This window comes from Bombus flavifrons, chromosome 1 (genome assembly GCF_040668555.2).
Source record: "Bombus flavifrons isolate JBK064 chromosome 1, iyBomFlav1_principal, whole genome shotgun sequence".
Taxonomy (NCBI): domain Eukaryota; kingdom Metazoa; phylum Arthropoda; class Insecta; order Hymenoptera; family Apidae; genus Bombus; species Bombus flavifrons.
The window spans coordinates 4,317,996-4,336,515 of record NC_138442.1 but is presented as its reverse complement, the minus strand read 5'-3'; the positions used below and the strand labels follow the sequence as shown (position 1 = coordinate 4,336,515).

Genomic DNA, 18,520 nt, shown 5'->3' with positions numbered 1-18,520 from the left:
AGGAAGATGTTAATGTTATAAGCCTTTTTAAAATAGTAGTTATAAGAATACTACTAGTGCCATCATTGAGGGAGAATTGGAGAATCTACTCGGTCGATAATGTTATGACATTAAGAAATATACATAAACACGTGAAATTTTGGAGGTTGTGGTTTGTAAGGTTAAATTTGTTTTACTTTTATTCTCGATTAAATTTGTACTATTTGGAGATTATATAAATAATCGTTAAACAATGGAAGGAACAAGTAAAAAAGAAAGTAAAGTATGGACTGATAAAGAAAGATTAAAACTTGCTTCAAAATTAGACGCTGAACTCGATGAATATATTAGTAATTTGGAAAAGAAGAGCTATACTGAAGGATGGCCAGAAGATCGGTGGGAAGAGGAAATGGAAAAACATCCATTTTTCATGAAAAAGACACCGGAACCTGGAGAAAAACTTTCTCCATTGATGGAAGGTTTACAACAGCTCAAATATGGGGAAGATGAGAATACACCTGAGGGTTTGGATTAATTTATTCTTATTTAGTCTTGTAACTATGTAATTTAACCTTGGAATATCATAACAGGGTACTATATTCTTGTTCGGTATTTGTCTTAACTATTTCTAAGAAAGATAATAAAGTTTTGTTATTTTTGTACAAACACCAAGACTAATCAGGAAATTAAAACCTATTTAAAGTGATTGTTGTTTCAATAATAGTATGTTTTTCAGTCATCTAGACTCTATTTTTATTTATTTTTGCAATTAAAATATATATTTCTAGCATTATTGAGATTGCAGGGCTAATAGTTAATTTAACAATATAAATGTTTATATAGATATTGGTAGTATTACATTTGCATATGTTTTATAGAACTTGCAAATAATTATAAGGAAGATGGAAATTTCAATTTCAAGTATAAAAATTATAGATTAAGTATTCTGAGTTACACAGAAGGAATAAGAACTAAATGCAAAGATATTGATTTAATGGCTCAGCTTTATAATAATAGAGCTGCTGCACATTTTATGTTAAAAAATTATAGGTATATTTGATATTACACATATTTTAATATTACAGTCTTATTCTAGTTTTATGAAGGTTATCTTTTATATAAATTACAGATCAAGCTTAAATGACTGCAAGCTTGCTTTGAGGTTAAAACCAAATTACATAAAAGTTTTGAGTAGAGCTGTCACTTGTTCTTTTCATATAAAAGATTACGAACAGTGTATTGACTTTTGTGATCGGTTACTCGATATATCTCCTACTGACAAGATAATATTATATATAAAATCACAAGCAGTAGTTGAAAGAGTAAGAATATCCATACTTTAGTGCATATAAACTTGAGAAAGTATTTATTATGTGCAACTTATATTTGAATATTTATAGGAACGTCTGAAAAGAGATAAAAGAAAACAAGATAGATTAGAAAAGAAATTAAATAAAGAAGAAGAAGAATTACTAAATATAATAAAAGGAAAAGGTATTAATTTAGAATCGATCGAAGGGAAAAGAAATCCAACTTTAAAAGACCTAGAACCTCATATTCCACAAACGGCACAATGTAGTTTTCATTTGGATGAACAAAATAAACTCATTTGGCCAGTTCTGATTTTATATCCTGAAACAAAGCAGACAGATTTCATAGAAAATTTTCACGAGGATACATTGTATGCTTTTATATCATATAAGAATCTCACGTTACACAAAAAATTAAAAGTTATTTCACATATAATAAATTTACTTATTCAGGTTGATAGAACAATTAGAACAGCTGCTTAATGATCCACCTGAGTGGGACTCATACAGACGTTATACTCCTGAAAATATAAATGTTTATTTTGAGGATAAAGATAAATATTCTCTGCATAAAGTGGACGTCCATCAGTCTCTAGGGCAAATATTGCAGCACGAGCGGTAAGTTCATGAATTAAGATACAGGAAATTAAAAACGCAACCACTTATGAAATAAAAAATTTCAGATTTATAGTTCGCGGGGGAACGCCGACGTTTTTAATACTTGTTAAGTCCAGTAAGGCGGAGGAGGGATTTTTAGCTATGTATATGTGATATAAATTATCGTGCACATTGTTCGTAAATAGATTTATAAAGGAGATCTACACATCTATTAATATAATTAGAATTAATTAGGCAAACTCATATAAATTGAAGAAATGGAATCTAATCCAAAATACGCCTTAATTATTTTATATATTTTAATATATTACATAGATTATTTTCATTTTTATATTTTCAAATTTCTCATAAATGTATACAAATTTACAGTGTAATAATAATTATTAGTGCTCTTATCAAATAAAGTTTAAAAAGCATTTTCCCTTATTGAATCAAGAAATGCTTTCGTGCATTTTTTTTACGAAACTTTTTACAAAAGTGGCGCATGTGGGTCCCACTTCATATTAACCGTAGAAGGGACCGATATAGGTAAGATAATTGATCGAGCAGTGGTGCCACCTGTAGCCTGTAACACCTGCCAGAGCCAGATGGGCATAAAGACTCAGGGCCTCAGTCAGAAATTCAGTTCAAGAGACGCTGTAGGACGTGTGTATGCGTCCCGAAACGGTTACTCTTCTAATTGTTACGACTAAATTGTGCTAATATAGTGACGAAAAAGTGTTGTGCCAGAGATACGATCGAAACGATCGGAGATCGGTCCTTTATCGGTGATGCTGAAGGTTATCTGGTTCAAGTTTGAATTGTGAAACAAGAGGACCTTTACAGCGTGGGAGAGAAGCGGAACGGGACACAAACGATGCCAAAGCAATGCAGGCAAAATTTTGTACTTCTTCATTTTTTTTTCTTTAATCGATCTTTCTATAGCGGCTAATTGTTAGTATATTTACTAACAATTATTTTTTTATTTTGTTACTCATATTTGCCTTGCATATTTTACGAAATGAAAAGTATTCGAATTCCTTTTCACGAACAGAAAATTTGAATTCAGACTTCAATTGTTCAAGTTTCATTTGATCTCAATTTGTGGTACGAAACGGAAGTTCATTGAACCACTAATAGGATCTGTGATTTCAGTTTTCAGAATAACGGAGTTGGTTAAAAATATGTATAATTTTTGCGAATAACATAACTTTTTTATATTAGCAAGAGTAATTTCATTTTTATATAACATCCCGCGAAAATTTCGTTAACTTTTATTACCATGCCGAAAAAGGAGAAAAATTTTGTTAATCACGTATGCAGATTCGTTTTAATTTTCGACGTAATGTGAAATTGCAGTTGCATAGAAACGCTGAATGTTGCATTGCGTTGATATCGATAAAAATCACGCGTATCCGGGTTTAACAATTTTTAAAAACTACGCGCCACGGGTGAACGAGTGGAAAATAAAGAAAGAACGCATTCACGGAGTGAATCAGTGTCAGATACGCTACAACTGACGTGATGTTATTAGTACATACCGATGAGACAATGGCGCGTGTTAAATTATTCATGGGGTCATTGTTGCATCGTAACGCAGATTCAAACGTCGAGCAATTTGAGGTGTGATGAAACCGCTGCGTTTGACTCGACGAAATTCGATCGAAATTGCCAGTAAATTCTACCACGTTGATTAAATTTCATTTACCTGATCTCGTGAAAAAAGAAGAAATTAATTATACTAGAATTAAAGTTATGTTATGTGGGATAAAAGTATCTCGTGAGAAGAATTTCGTAATGGAATTATATCTCGGAGAACCGTACAGAAATTACATATACTACACGTACATACTCGCAACTACCTTTCTCTCATCGTTGCCCTCTCTCCTCTTTTTTTATCTTAACAAGATGGTTGTCCTCTAGTCACGGATCTCATTGAATCACGATAAGAGAAACCTTAAGTCATGTATTATTCGTCTATTTTCATTCGATCGAATTAAGGATCAACGTTTCGGCTAAAATTGAGCATATCTTATGGCTATTCCTGTCATGCTACCATGAAGTATTTTACGCCGTATAATCAAGAAAACATGTGTTTATCGCTCGAGGATAAAGTATAAGTACTGAAACTTCCTTAAGCATCCTTCCTCTACAATATATTTATGCTAATTTATACATGTAAATTTTACGTAAGCTACTTGAGAAAAGCTAGCCCCAATTATAGATATTTTTCAAACGTGCCTATAAATTAAAAATAAAAATAAATGGATTGTCATGTGAATCAGTCGATGACCGTAATTTCATTATCTACGTACAAAGTCATGTTACGCGAGTTGCTAGTGAACAGGACAAGAAACACTGGCCGGTTGTCGGAGATAGTGGGGGGATGGTTACGTGTCCTAGTTTCGCGGACTACGGTGGACCACGATGCATCTTTGTCCGATGCCCCGAAGCAAATGGTCGGTATATGTCGAAAGAGTTACGTCAGGCGGGAAGAAAAATCCGCGAACCGGACCGGTTGTAACGACGAGTCAATCTGTTGGAGAGGAAAAAAATTCCAAGATATCGTGCGCGAGATAGAATCGCGTTACGTTCAGAAAGACATACCGAAGATAGCTATCTCGAACTCTGTTCGATGTGTACGTCAGTAAAAAGAGAAATTCTTCTGGCAGAAAGAACGGGTTACTGAGAAAATACCGTACGGACACGCAATTACGTGCGCGTGAAATTCGACGAACGATAATTAAAAGATATTTCATTTTTTTCTACTATTTTGATATTATATTCTATCTACATTTTTAATGTAGCGTATTTATGCTTAATAATTCCTATGATTTATTCTAATTTACTATAGTTATTATGGTTTTTTTAAAATTTTGTTTTTGAACGTTATAATTGAATATCTGTCAGAACGTAATCTCTGCACTTTCTCCTTTGCTCTGATTATTTTGTCTATAAACACGGTTAAGGTATGTGCAAGAAGAACATCTGCCATTTATTTCTCTCTAAAGTTGTCTATATACACTCTGGTGCTGTTCGGTTAATGAAAGTGTTAAAAAAGGAACGAGAGAAAGTAGAATGAAAATATCGAGGCGGTGTTTTTCTCTAACCATTTCGTCTCCAACTTGTACATTTTATCTCTTTCATTTCCTTTTTTATTTTTATGTTTGCGAAGAAACGATCGAAAACAATGTCTCAATACGAAGCAGCGCTGGGCATTGTCACAATAGAATTACACTCTGATCCGTTCCATCTCATGCAAGACTGTCACGACCAGACAGATTCGGATCGTCGGCGACTCTCTCTTTGTTAAGTCTTTCTCTATTTTTCTCTGCTTTTCGTTTGTTCCTTTCCTACGAGCGATGATATTTCACACGAGGCTATGTATACGTAGTCATGTAGCTGCATCAACGACACGGTCTAACGGCATTCAGTCGACCTCATCATCCCGCTTCTCCACATTCAGTCGCACACATTCTTGCATTTTTCTTTGCTCTTATATTACTTTTACCAATTTCTGCTTCTTTTCTCTCCGTTCCATCCGCATTCCCTTTGTTCTCTCGCTTTTTTGCCACTTTTCGCTCTTCTTTCCTGTCAGCTTTTCTCCGATCATCCTTTTCTCTCCCTTTTTCTCCCAAAGTTCGCTATTTTCCTCTCATATCCGCGATCCCTTCGTCCGCTCCGTCTATTTTCTCTTTGTACGCTTGGTTCTTCCATATTTCTGCCTGCGACAGAAACTAAGGGCATCCATTAAACCTGACTGGTCTTTCAATAACGGAGATTAATTTCGATTGTTTCATCTTCTCGGTCACGTGGTTAATCACCTGAAGTCTCTCCAGCGATGTACCGACGTATTGTCCAATTAGTGCCTTTAAAGACCGATTGGCGACGCGCGAGTAGACTCACACTATATTTCAGGGGGGCAAATGTCTGTTAAGGAATTTATTACTTGTGTTCTTGCAAACCGCAAATGACATTTATGCCATATTATGTGACATTAATGCTTATGCAAATTATTACTATGTATACAGAAGCGCTAGATGCATTTAATAATTACAATCCTAAATATCTTATGACCGAGGGCACATTAAGGATATTTATGAAAATTTATATTTTTATGAAAATGAGTAAGCAAAGATTTGACGTACCGAGTATTATGACAAGTGCTTTGTTTTAGATACTGTATGTACTGTGTGCGTTCTATGCATTTTTGCATTTTCAAATTTCCTATGAATTTATTTATTTTATTTGTGATATAATGGAAGGAAGACGTACTAGAAGGATGCATTAATCGTCACGTAATTACGTACGTTTTTCCATCGATGAAAAGGAAAACGTCTATCGAAGTATTCATTTATCCTTGTTAATATATCTCCTATTACCCGCTCTTAAGATAGATTCTGCGGGTCGTTATCGTTTTTCATTAACATAACAGGTACATATTAATGTCAGCGATGTCGCGTCAAGGTTCCGATTACGAAAATCACCGTGGCCAACGATCATCGAGACCAGTTTCAACGTAACTTGTTCTCCTTTACAGCTGTGGAAACACCGTTTGGTTATCCACGGATTCTCCAGAAATTTATCTGTGTTTTTCGTTGTTTAGTCTCGTACAGGCAATCAATATGATATTGTTATAATTTATATGTCGATAGGCTATGAATTTTTGAGTTTGATTATTAAAGATTTTCTGCTTTAAGGGGGTATTCTGGTCTAGAGGCATGAATTTCGGGCGATTTTTGAAGCTCTGTACAAGCGAAACAAAAAATATTTTTGTTATCCTTCTTTTTAGCATTTGTTTATTGATATTTCGTAAAAAATTCACTGAAAAAAAACTCAATATTTAAAAAGTTATGAGTTGGCAAAGTGGGTGCTGCCAAAAAAATGGGGTGTCGTGGCGTGCATGATATCAACTCTTCTGGTCATCTGAAATAAAATATGCGAACGGATTCTTAATTAGTATGGATGCCGCTATCGTCTGAACCTTGGAAAAGTCAATACAACATTTTTTCACAAAATGACGGCCGTTTGAAAAAAAATTTCTTATTTCGCACGTTTTTTTGACAATTCCGAACGTTTAAAAAATAGTAATATTAAAGATTCTGAGCTGAGAGTGGTCCGGACGATAGAGGAGTATACAAGGAATATTCAGACCAAATTTGAAATAAATCGGTTCATTAGACCTTGAGATATCGTGCACGCCAACTCGAAAAAAGTAGTTTCGAGAAAAACGCGTTTAAAGTTTTGATACAAATTTACTCAGACAACGTCTACCGTCTACTATTCATTTGTTCCGGTCAGACCGGAGCAGATGCCGCGTCACGAAAATGGCTGTAACATATAAAATAATTGAAATTTTGAAAAATCCTTTTAAGGGCATATTCTTGAATGTCTAAACTTTGGAAATATGAAAAAAAATTTTTCGATTTTTTCAAATTTCTAGACCAGAATACCCCCTTAAAGATTTGCAATTTTTATTTAAAAAAAAGCTAGAAAGAGGAAGGTTCATGCTGCATTAGTGTTATCTTACAGAGATGATATGAATTTCGAAAGGAAAGTCGCTACCGTGTAGATTACACGTTTAACAGGTTTAAGAGAGAAATTATTTGTGGTGGAAATAACATAAAACAGTTAACAAGTTTTACACACATCTTTTATTAAAAAAATATTAGAAAATTAAAAATCCCTTATGACTACTTCGCTTGGAATTTTTCTACTATTGTGATAATTGTATTCTTGATAGTTAAATTCGAATCTGCATCCGAAAATTTGAATGTGAATTTAAATTTAGGATAATCGTATGCTCTACTCTATTTCGTAGGTAGAGCTTGTCGCTCTAAATGGTAGATGGCACAACGAAACCTCTAATTTTTTCCACGATCAGTATGTCAGAACACGTGACACGAAATCTCGCAAGGTGTCAGATTTATCTTATATCTCGTCTACTAATGATTCGCCTGCAAATAACGAACAACGCAATTCGATATCGCATCACTCGTGTGGGTTCGGCCTTGAACGAATCACTACCGGTTTTTTGTTGACGATCGTGCACGATTCTGCACGAATTAATTGGAACAACCTCCGAGTGCGACCACTATGCGTACATAATTTTGGCGGGACAGGAACGGACGGTAATGGAGGAACCCTTAAACAATTTGTAAAAAACGATGCGCGGACGTGTGAATGCAATATATTACGTTCGTGCAACTGCTGCTCCAGTTACGTCAAGAGCGTTACCCGACGGCGTTGTTCATGAATGCCAACGTAAACTCATTTTGAGAACATTGAAAAATAACTGAGAGCATGAAGAGAGTGGGGAAAACGCGACATGATTAAGCAATGCTTGGACATTGGAAATGGATCGTGTGTTTGTTTGTTGAAACTTTTCTTTTCTTTGCGGATTTACTGCTGAGGAATTGCTTGAAATTTTTAGTGAAAGAATTATTATACTGTAATAGGTGAATTACGCTATTTAACGAAATTCATTATTTGATTATAGGGGATATAGAATTTCATTTTGTAGCATTATATACAGAGGTCGACACTAAGTTCTGGTACAAGAAATCTTTGATTGGAGAAAATTTCAGGAGTTTTAGGACTTTCAGGAGGTTTGGAATGTAAATGTTAAGCTAGGTCAGGATAAGATAAGTTACAGAATGAAACAGGGATGGGTTATTCAATATTTAATAGGGAAAGCGGAAACAAAAATATTTAAAGAATAAGATGACATGGAAGTTGGTAAATTACACAACACGGAAGAGTTCATGCAGCAAAATTCTCTGTTCTAATTATCTTCTCTTTTAGGTCGTAAAAAGAGGAACAAGACCATAGTACAATGAAAAGATACATGCAATGCAATTTAAATTTAAAGAATTCTAACTTATTGTTAGTTTTATTAAAGATTTAAGATAGAGGGATTTGGAAGGAAAAATTTCTGTTTGAAACTTTTAGTTTACAAAAAAACGAACAAGATTGGAATACAATAGAAAAAAATGTTCATACAAAATTTTTAATCATAAAGGACTTAAATGCAAGATTCTAATTTAGATATACTTAAGATTCAAGATGAAAGAATTTGCAGGGAAAAATCTCTCTTTTGTCCGTCTCCATTGTATGTATATATATATATATATATATACATGTTGTTTTCGAGCGCGCGACTTACGTGGAACCGCATTGTTTACAGTTGACACAACGTGAAACGGTGAGAGGAAGAAAAGATCACGCTGCACGTCGTCGCCGTCGAGAAATCTGGACTCCGAGCGGTATTCGAGAAGAATTCCGAAGCATCGTGGATACAAAATCGCTTGACATTCTGCACAATAACTTGCGGTAAAAAAAAAGAAAAGAACGAAGGAAATAAAAAGAGAAAAGAAAGAAATAATTCGGACCAAAAGGTGAAACACGATATATGGCTTGACACAATTTCAGACTCGTACATGTGCTGATCGTCCGTCGCAGATTCTGCAGTTTATTACAAGATCGAAGAAACGACCAGAGTCCAGAATCTCGGAGTGTTTTCCCCTCTCTTCTAATTCCGGCATAGTCCTTAGCTTATCGCCGAGTCTACACTTATTGCCACTCGTGGCACCTCTCTGATGCAAGAAGTGTATCGGATAAACGGAGAGAGAAAGAGAGAAAGAGAGAGAGAGAGAGAGAGAGAGAGAGAGAGAAAGAGAGAGAGGCGTTCGTTAAGCTTTTTACGATTTTCACCGGAACGAACGTGGTCCAATTAATGCGATTACTATGCGCCGGAAGCTTCGCGTTGTCGTAACGGGCACGTTCAAATTTTAATTCGAAAAGAGAATCTTAATAGCTCTTTGGGATTTTAACCTCGTGCTTGGTAAAGAACGCTTCGTGTAGCTAAGTGGTCGTTAAAAGATAGAAAGGTAGAGGAAAGAAAAGGAAAAAGAAAGGGGGTCGAGGGAGGAGAGTGAAGGATTCAAGGATATGACATGAAAAGCAGCGCGAGAATATTCATGAAAAAAGAGGATACTAAGGGACCGTTAACTTTAGAAGGATCTCCCTTTACTATTCAAAGCAGCTGGGAGGGAAACATACGCGGGAAAACAACGACAACGCCACGCTTCACTCTTACATGCAAATTACAACGTTTCTAAGTTAACTGGAAACTGACGGTGGTCAGAGGGTTGGAAACTTTCAGACACGTATATGCGAGCACACTTAATTGACAATTAAACGGGAAAGAAGCGGAGAGGGGGCGACTTTCTCATTTAGAATACCCGCAGCGTGGAGCAGAGGATCTTACGGGAAAACAATCTCTCCTGCACACGGAACGGACGGTCCCAGTGAAAAATTCAATTGCTGGCTTGAATCACGTCCCTTGATAAAGAATCGCCGGAAAGGAATTTCCGTTCGGGCGCCAGAAGGGTTCCTTTTTATCCTTCTCCCTTTCTCTCTCTCTCTTTCTCTTTCTTACTCCTCTTTCTTCGACTGCTGAAAGAATAACCAGCTCCAGTTTCCTTCATCCGACGAAACGGATCCACCTAAAATTTTTATTGATAGACCATCGAATACCTCTTTGCTCAAAAGAAAAGTAATCTCGATCTTGAGGAACGTTTGAAGGAACCAAGAAAGCGATCAATCATTCAGACACTTGTTACGCGGTTCATCAAAAGGTTAACAACTGTGGCGAGAGAGAAGTCACGAAGAGCTAGAAAGAAACGCAACTAAGTTCGACTTCGATCTTGTGAGGAATTATAGAAAAAGTAGCTGTTACGGTGCTGTACTTGTATAATTTAGAAAAAAGAAGATAGGGAAAGGAAAGGACTGTGTCTAGTAACAAGACTAGTAATAGACAAGTAGTAAACGGAATATAAGACAGCAACTTATTAATTATCAAACAGCAAAATTGAATTGAGCAACAAATTTAGCGACGATCGTCAAACAATTTTAATAATATTAAGATTCTGTCCATCGAAGTACTTCCTCTAATAACAGAACTAACAGCAGCTGAATAGTAAACGAAGTATAAGACGGTATTTCATTAATTTAGTACTATAGTCAATAAAGAAATTCATTTGAGCAACAACTCTACAGAACTTGTCGAACAATTTTAATAACGTAACGATCCTGTCGTAGTCGACTAGTAGACGAAAATAAGAAACTATTTCATTAGTACTTAATCAGCCGTATACTGGATAGAGGAATTGAATTGTGCAGCAGATATATTGACGCTTGTCGAGGAGTTTTATTAAGTTAAGGACAGTGTCCGACGAAAGGGACACTTTTTTTCAAAACGGTGGAAAGGAAGTCACGAAACACGGCGAACCACTACGGTATCCACTACACGGGCTCGTACGCTTATAGCAACGGAGCACCGAGCGTGTACAACAGCTATCCGACGAACGGCGGGTTCGTGCAGTCTCATCTCCATGAAGACTATCGGCCGATTTACTTTTACGTAGCACAGCCCTATACTATCCCGTACACGTTCGCCAAGAGACCGAGGCCATCGTCGCTGCTGAGGCCAGGCAAACCTCGGAGCAACTGTCGCGTCAAGTTTTCCAAGAGGCTCGGCAACGGCGACTTCTCGCAGAAGGTCAAGCAGGGCGAGTTCTCGAGAAGCCTCAGCCAGGTGCACTTTGTCGAGAGCCAGGGGCAAGGTATTTATCATCATATTTTTCTTCATCTAAATATATACATTGTAGGTGACATTTAGAGAATCAATAGTGAGAGTCAAAAGTGAGCGATACACCGTAGAAAAATGATGTTCGTGTAATATTGGTTTACGTATGATCTTTTTTATTATTAATTTGTAATCCTGCGTATTTTACATCCTTTCTGTCAATCCATTTTCAATTTATATGTGCCACATTCATGTGCTTTTAACTTATACAATTTTATTTATAATAAAAGTTTTTAAATAAATTTTGTGCCTTCAAGGTGCATGTTGAACCTTTGACTCTCACTGCATATCGCACGTGTGTTTTGAAAATATGTCACAACTTAAGATAATTCTGTTCTATACTAAGACGTATAGACCAAGAGAGCGATTCTTCGTTCTCTCCTCACTTTGGTAAAATTTAAGGTACATGTTTTTTGCCAAAACGATGTGTTTAATACAAGTCACTTTTGCGACGTTTCCAGATAGGTTTTCGCTTTTCCTGAAAAGCACGTTTCAGCTGATTTGTGTTTCAAATATACTGGCGAATGTAACGCGTTAACATTTCGTTGTTCGACTTAATTGAATATCGTGTCACTCGATAGATTAAATTCAAAAGCTGTTCATAATTTGCTTACGAATATAAAATTTCTGCTTTTATATTCTCGCAATTCAAAGTTTAATAACATCTCTATTTCGATATATTTATATTAAATATTGTATGTAAAGTAGAAAATTTTGTATTGAATTTACAGTAATTGAGTTCTGCTTGACCTGTTTACAAGGTGCTAAGCTTTAGATATATTATTTTTCTAAATATGACAAAAGCCGTTGAAATGATCAATTTATGCTTCATAAAACCATTTTGAGAGTGTCTTGACAAAATGACCGAGCTGCTGAACGAAAGGAAAGCAAGAGAAGGATGAACTTTAATGCTCGAAATAATTGGAGAATTAAAATAATTGCTACGTTGATGTTGTCGTTTAATAAGCTGTCGGATACGCTGTGTGAATTCGATGTTTGATAGGTTGCTTGTTATTCACTGGCCTTGCTTCCTTTCATCTTTTTCCCTTTAGAATAGCGTGCAGATTAAATATCGTTAGATAAGCGTTCTATAAATTTTTATTATCGAAAGAATAATGTATCCTACTTATTCTATACTGATCACTTTGATGAGTACTATATGTTTCTGAAATTCGACTTCACTCTCTATATTCTTTTTCCAAACACTTTTCATCTGCTTCGTACAATCCGATTGCTCTGAGAATTCCGACAAAACAGTAATTCATCGGACGGATGAAAAAGGTTTCTGGAAAAGTAGCGTAATATTTGGTCTAGGCGCTTTCACACCAGCAGTATTTTTCTAGCAGACCGGATAATTGTTGCGAAAGCGGCATAGTTTCTGTGGCATAATTTAAATAGTTGCTGTCGTCAAGTAGACTACCGATATCCACGCGTCGAGCGTCTTGTCCACGATTAAAGCGTCAACACGCTGCTTTTGCCGAAAAGAGAAACCGCCACCAGAGAAAGGAACATTGTCCAAATATAAGGCGTCATTCCAATCAACCTACGAACACAGAGGACATCGTATTTGGACGAGAAATATGCGCTGTCTCCGAATGGTTCTCGCGTTTACTCGCAAAAGGAAACAAGTTGTACGCACTAACTAGTTACGAGTTAGCAGAGACAGCGAATAGGACAACATTTTTCCACGCACCTCCTAGCTTTACGTTACGATATAAAGCACACGAGAACGTAAGGAGTTAAGACTCTTTTATTCGCTTTGATGAGTAGAGATAACTTTAGAGGCTTTCATGCGTGTCGCGGGTTCTAAATTTTTCACTGAGATCTGTAATTTCAGACAGTTTCGAAGACCTTAGCAGTGCTGAGAAATCCATGAGGTTCAAAAGCTTTCCGTGATATTTGAGATTTCAGAGGGTCTCAAAGATTTGAAGAGTTCGAAGAAAATGAAGAAATTGAGAATCTTATAAAAATCATTTAAAGATCGATCAAAGATTTGAAATACATATACGGCATTCCAGATCGGAGATTTTGGGATATTTTGAAGTTTCGAGTGCGCTGTAGCTTCGAAACTTTCTAGTGGTAGTTGAGGTTTCAGAGGGTTTCAAAGATTCCAGTAGTATAGGGTAATTGAGTATGTTCTAAAGGGTCTGAAGTTTCGAGAGGATTTCAAGAGTATCAGTGGTTCTAGATGCTAGTGAAAATTTTGGGACTTTAAAAAATCGATATCGGTTTTGACATTTGTATTATAGAGAAATATCGTCCAAAGTCGACTATATTATAGTCCTACAAATATCCGAGTAGACGCAGGGTTCAGTCGAATAACACGTGAAAGCGGAAATAATGTAAATGTAAAAATAAGAAAAAGATACAGAGTAAAATTTGTTCACAAGACGCTTCATTTCCGAGAAAAAAAAATTGAAAATTTGTCATACGCATGTACTACACCGATTTTTAACTAAACATATTCAAACTTTATTTTCTTGAAAATGAAGTTTTAAAGATTTTATTCTACATTTTTTACTTATTTTTACACACACAATGACCATCTGTCGATTACTTAATCCTACCTAATTTTCAGACTCGATTTTATTGAAAAGTAAACCGAAAATGAAAAAGTTTTATTCTATATCTTTTCCTTATTTTTACACAAGGAATCACGCTGTGCTCGCTTTTACATCTTATTTAATCGGACCCTGTGTATGTCGACCCTGTAATTTCTTTTACGCTCTATCACCGACATTTATTTCCAAATATTTCTATACTTTCCTCTTATAAATCTCGTTTATTTCAACTTCGTTGAACTACAATGATTTTATAGTTAACACAACGCATACTTATCATGTACGAAGCTTCATGTGCCGGAGTTTAATTACACGACGGAATGCACCGTACACAAACTTGTTTCCTGTCACAGTATATAAACTTCATTGAAGTTTCATGGGCTGGCCGCTCTCAGAATGAAAGGAATGCGAGCCGCGCATCCGGTATGACTCGCCACTTCTTTCGTTCCTCCTCTGTCCAGTGATCTCAAACTATCCGAAGACTGGCTTGCCCCGTGATCCAAGGATGACGTCGATGTTCCGAAGGGGCACGATCTTTGCTACGTTCTTCCTGTCGTTACTGGGCGGTGGGCTGGTTTGTGCTGCTCTGGTGACGCAACATTGGGTCGAGGCGCGACCCTTAAGAACTCCAAATCCTCAAGAAAGTGCTGGCAGAGTTCACTTCGGTCTTCTTCAAGGAAAGAAGGAACTAAACGTCGCTTATGGCTGGAGGACATATCATATCTCTGGTAAGTTCTTCCAATAGTTCTTGAATGATGTACATCGACTATACATATAGTTATAAGTATTAGGATACTCTTTGATATCTAATTGTTAACTGGCAGGTATCATTGGGCTATTGGGCACCGTGATAATTTAGGTTTAAGGTATTTAATTTTGGAGTTTTTAATTGAATTGGATCTTATTACTAATCAACGCCTCAGAATAGTCATCCAATCTTCTTTGAATGGCAACCATCACGTTCATATGAGAGAGAGGTAAATCATGTCTACAAGTGTAGGAAAAATCTATAATTATTATTAAAGTATTATTACATAGCTTTAATGAAAAAATTCTATAAAAATATAAATACATACTATAAATGGAGGAACATTTGTGACGTTATTTAAAGAGCCACTAAGACTCTTTCGATTACATGTATGGAAAATTAATATGAAGTTACTAGTAAAATATGTCAGTATAGTCTTATTGAAACAGATAAGTAATGAAAATTTGTGTGATTAAAATTTTTAGTGAAATGACAGGAGTATATATGTTTATATACTATTATTCTATAAAAATAATTACTCTAAAATTAAACGCAACAAGTCTCTGGGAAATACTTTGCGGCTATGAACGTGGTCAGCTTCATTAAACTATTCGACTTTAGCCAACAACCACCACATGGCTTCTAGCCATCGGAACCACTTTCTGTTAGATAAAGCGTCACGGTTAATGGATCGGATTTTACCTTCATCCCTGAACTGTTAACACTCTCCATTCAAGGATACCATCGTTTTCTCTTCCTACTACGTATCTTCGTTTTTTTTTTCTCACAACGTGTTATATTTGCTCCACCGAGCATATAGCTATTATGTTGCTTATACGACAGCAAATGCATTACCGAGTGGTAATTAAACGCTTGAACTCCTTTCCGTGCATTTAGTGGTTTCTGCAGTCTTTCATACATTGTACTTTAAACCGAAGCTTCCAGGTACAGAGGCTATTATGTACTCTACGGTTTCTGTAATCATTAAACCATTTACAGTTGCGTTCCACTAATGGATAGCTGCGTTTTGGTATTAATAATTATCTTAATAGCTTTCAATATCGTCGTTCTACAAGATGTTTCATGCATTTCATTTTTGGAAGTCGAAGGTGAAGAAAATATCCTGCCTTTTATGGAAGAACAATTCCAAAATACAATATATCGTCGACTAATTCTACGTCTTGTTAAAACTATCTTTTCATTTGATTTTTAGACTAACTATGTATATATGTTTTTGCCATCTTCTTGAATATTTAAAAAGTGATGTATCTATATGTAGAATAATGTTAGATAATTTAAGTAAATATTGAATTATCAATATATAAATTATATATCAGTATTTAAAATCTAGGAATATATATTAATATATTTGAAATTATAAATATCAATCAATTACAAACATATAGCATGAGTCCATGTTTCATCTGTAAATCAAATTAAAGAGTAATTTAAGCAATATAGAACTAGTCAACAGTGTATGGAATTCTAGAATTGCTTCACTGTGAGAAACAAAAAATGTAGCTCATCACATTTGTCCCATACCATTTTCTTTTTCTTACACTAAAATATTTTCTTTTATCTACTGAGTAACAAATTGAAAAAATCAACAAAACCGGCTACCATACGTTTCCTCTATGATTTTCGCTTGTTTTTTCGTAATCGAATAACCGAAGGGTTTTTCAAACATCTAGAATGCGAGCTCGTATTGGGTATACCTGATTGCTTGCCACAAAGATTACCAGGAAACATCGGTGCTATTTGCACAATTCAATTTACGATGAAGTTTATGATTTAAAACACTGACCACGTAGTTTTTCAACACGACCGTGTACTGGACACGGACACTGATCTGTTAAATTATTCAATCTGTTCACCGTTGGCTAATCTGAGTTTCTGACGAGTTTCTCACCAACAACGCGTTTTACATAACTTTCATTCGACGCAAGGAGGGTGATCTTATCTTCGAAAGAACAACCAAGCACGACAGTCTGTCTCTATTATCTGTGTGCTACCTACAATGACACCAATCGATAATCAATTGTGATTGCAGCAGTATATATTTATCCATGTACTTATCTTTATCTTGCCTCGATCGGTATGACTTTATTATTCAACCACTTCTCTAAAACGTTTCAGATAATTGCCCCGAGAAGATTGGAAAATTCTGTACGTAATTTATATCCTGCAGCTGTCACCCTTGTGTCTTTATCCTGTTGATAAAACAGATAGAATAGATATATACTAAGAAGACCAGAAAATCCTGCATTTAAGTCATGTTTAGAAATCATGGATAGCTCAATAGACTTATAGAATAGATTGAAATGTACACATAACGTTTAATTTTTGCTAAATGTCGTATTTGTGTTTTTTTCTCTGATAAGCTAAATCGTTCGCATTATTGAAGATCTTGTAGTCCATGAAATCTATGTTGTCTGCTACGATGTAACACATGTTTTACTACATTTTTTAAAATGGTTAAAATAAATTACATATATGGATTAAAGAATGTTGAGTAATGTGAACAACTTATTGCTAGATAGTATTTTGTAATTAAAATAAAATTTGCAAAAGTTAAATGTTATGGCGTATGATATATTTTAATCTGTTGCGATTGAAAAGTGAAAAGTATATAAAATTCGGGTGACAGTGCATTCTAAAATTTTAGTAACGTGGGTCATCGATGACCATCATTGCCAATGGACGCGTTAACGAATCGGAGCCTCGATCGTGTAACACGGTCGAACGAAACTAATCCGAACACGCCGATTATCAAATAGTAGATTTATGGGAGATACGCGCGACTCTGCCGTTCACCATCTCCCACAGAAATCGCGTGCAGGTACAGTTATGCCGAATGAGATTCTCCTGGTCTGGCCAACTATCCGGCAGAATTTATGGTCCCAGTATCACATTGGGTACCTGAAGCACCGGAGAATCTCCCTCCATGCGGTTCTCCGCGACGATAACTCGTCCACTGGATATTATTCCAGGTTATACACATTGGTCGAGCTGGTGGAATCAAAATCTGATGTACTCCTTAGAAAATGAGCCGTTCACCAGAAACGATAATACGTAGCATGTACATATAGCGATAGTAATTTGCTAGCGGTTAAATATAATTCACGAGTGAATTTCTGGACTAGTTAAATTCAGATACAGTATGCAGGACAGCCTATTTTTACCTATAAGTGGTAATGAAGTAGGAGCTTAGAAGTTACATATTGAACAAAGCAAATTAATTAATATGTTTCTATTGATATTTCTTCTGCAGACTTAATGGACGTTATCTGTCCTTCCAATTGAACATAAATTCTGAAGTATTAGCATTTATAGAATGAAGTGGATCAGTCTGTCTAGACTCCTTTTGAACATTCATTTTCAATATTTTTACCATAGAGATAAATGAATATGTGTCAGGTGAATTCATACTTTGAATGCTGAGAGAGAGAGAGAGAGAGAGAGAGAGAGAGAGAGAGAGAGAGAGAGAGGAGAGGAGAGAGAGAGAGAGAGAGAGAGAGAGAGAGAGAGAGAGAGAGTGAGAGAGAGACGAGAGAGAGAGAGAGAGAGAGATGAGAGAGAGAGAGAGAGAGAGAGAGAGAGAGAGAGAGAGAGAGAGAGAGAGAGAGAGAGAGAAGAGAGGAGAGAGGAGCGAGAGAGAGAGAGAGAGAGAGAAGTT

The 18,520-nt window shown here is 35.8% G+C and overlaps 2 protein-coding genes and 1 long non-coding RNA gene across 10 annotated transcripts in view; 2 read left to right on the top strand and 1 right to left on the bottom strand.

The window, feature by feature from the left end:
* Nucleotides 1-211: 211 nt before the first annotated feature.
* On the top strand, nt 212-2,067 carry Dpit47 (DNA polymerase interacting tpr containing protein of 47kD). Its single transcript, XM_069119867.1, has 6 exons — nt 212-503; nt 858-1,029; nt 1,109-1,301; nt 1,380-1,660; nt 1,743-1,907; nt 1,973-2,067. The coding sequence occupies exons 1-6, from the start codon at nt 233-235 to the stop codon at nt 2,058-2,060; spliced, it is 1,170 nt and encodes a 389-aa protein (XP_068975968.1). The 5' UTR covers nt 212-232; the 3' UTR covers nt 2,061-2,067.
* A 332-nt stretch (nt 2,068-2,399) lies between these two features.
* LOC138183155 (clarin-2) overlaps nt 2,400-18,520 on the top strand; it is a 24,000-nt gene continuing 7,879 nt past the window's right edge. The window contains exons 1-5 of one of the 8 annotated variants that reach the window (XM_069119779.1): nt 2,400-2,780; nt 8,386-8,519; nt 8,691-8,997; nt 9,073-11,512; nt 14,558-14,824. In XM_069119779.1, coding sequence (XP_068975880.1) covers nt 14,602-14,824 — 223 coding nt within the window. In that variant the 5' untranslated portion in view covers nt 2,400-2,780; nt 8,386-8,519; nt 8,691-8,997; nt 9,073-11,512; nt 14,558-14,601. Of the gene's footprint in view, nt 2,791-7,548; nt 8,250-8,385; nt 8,520-8,690; nt 8,998-9,072; nt 11,513-14,557; nt 14,825-18,520 lie in introns of those variants that run through there. The other 7 variants (XM_069119771.1, XM_069119807.1, XM_069119795.1 and 4 more) reach the window with 7 other exon arrangements.
* Nucleotides 14,914-18,520, bottom strand: part of LOC138183191 (uncharacterized) — a 4,363-nt gene continuing 756 nt past the window's right edge. Inside the window, exons 2-3 of the long non-coding RNA XR_011174020.1 lie at nt 16,932-17,054; nt 14,914-16,856 (exon numbers count right to left, since the gene is read on the bottom strand). This is a non-coding gene — a long non-coding RNA (uncharacterized LOC138183191). The remainder of the gene's footprint in view (nt 16,857-16,931; nt 17,055-18,520) is intronic.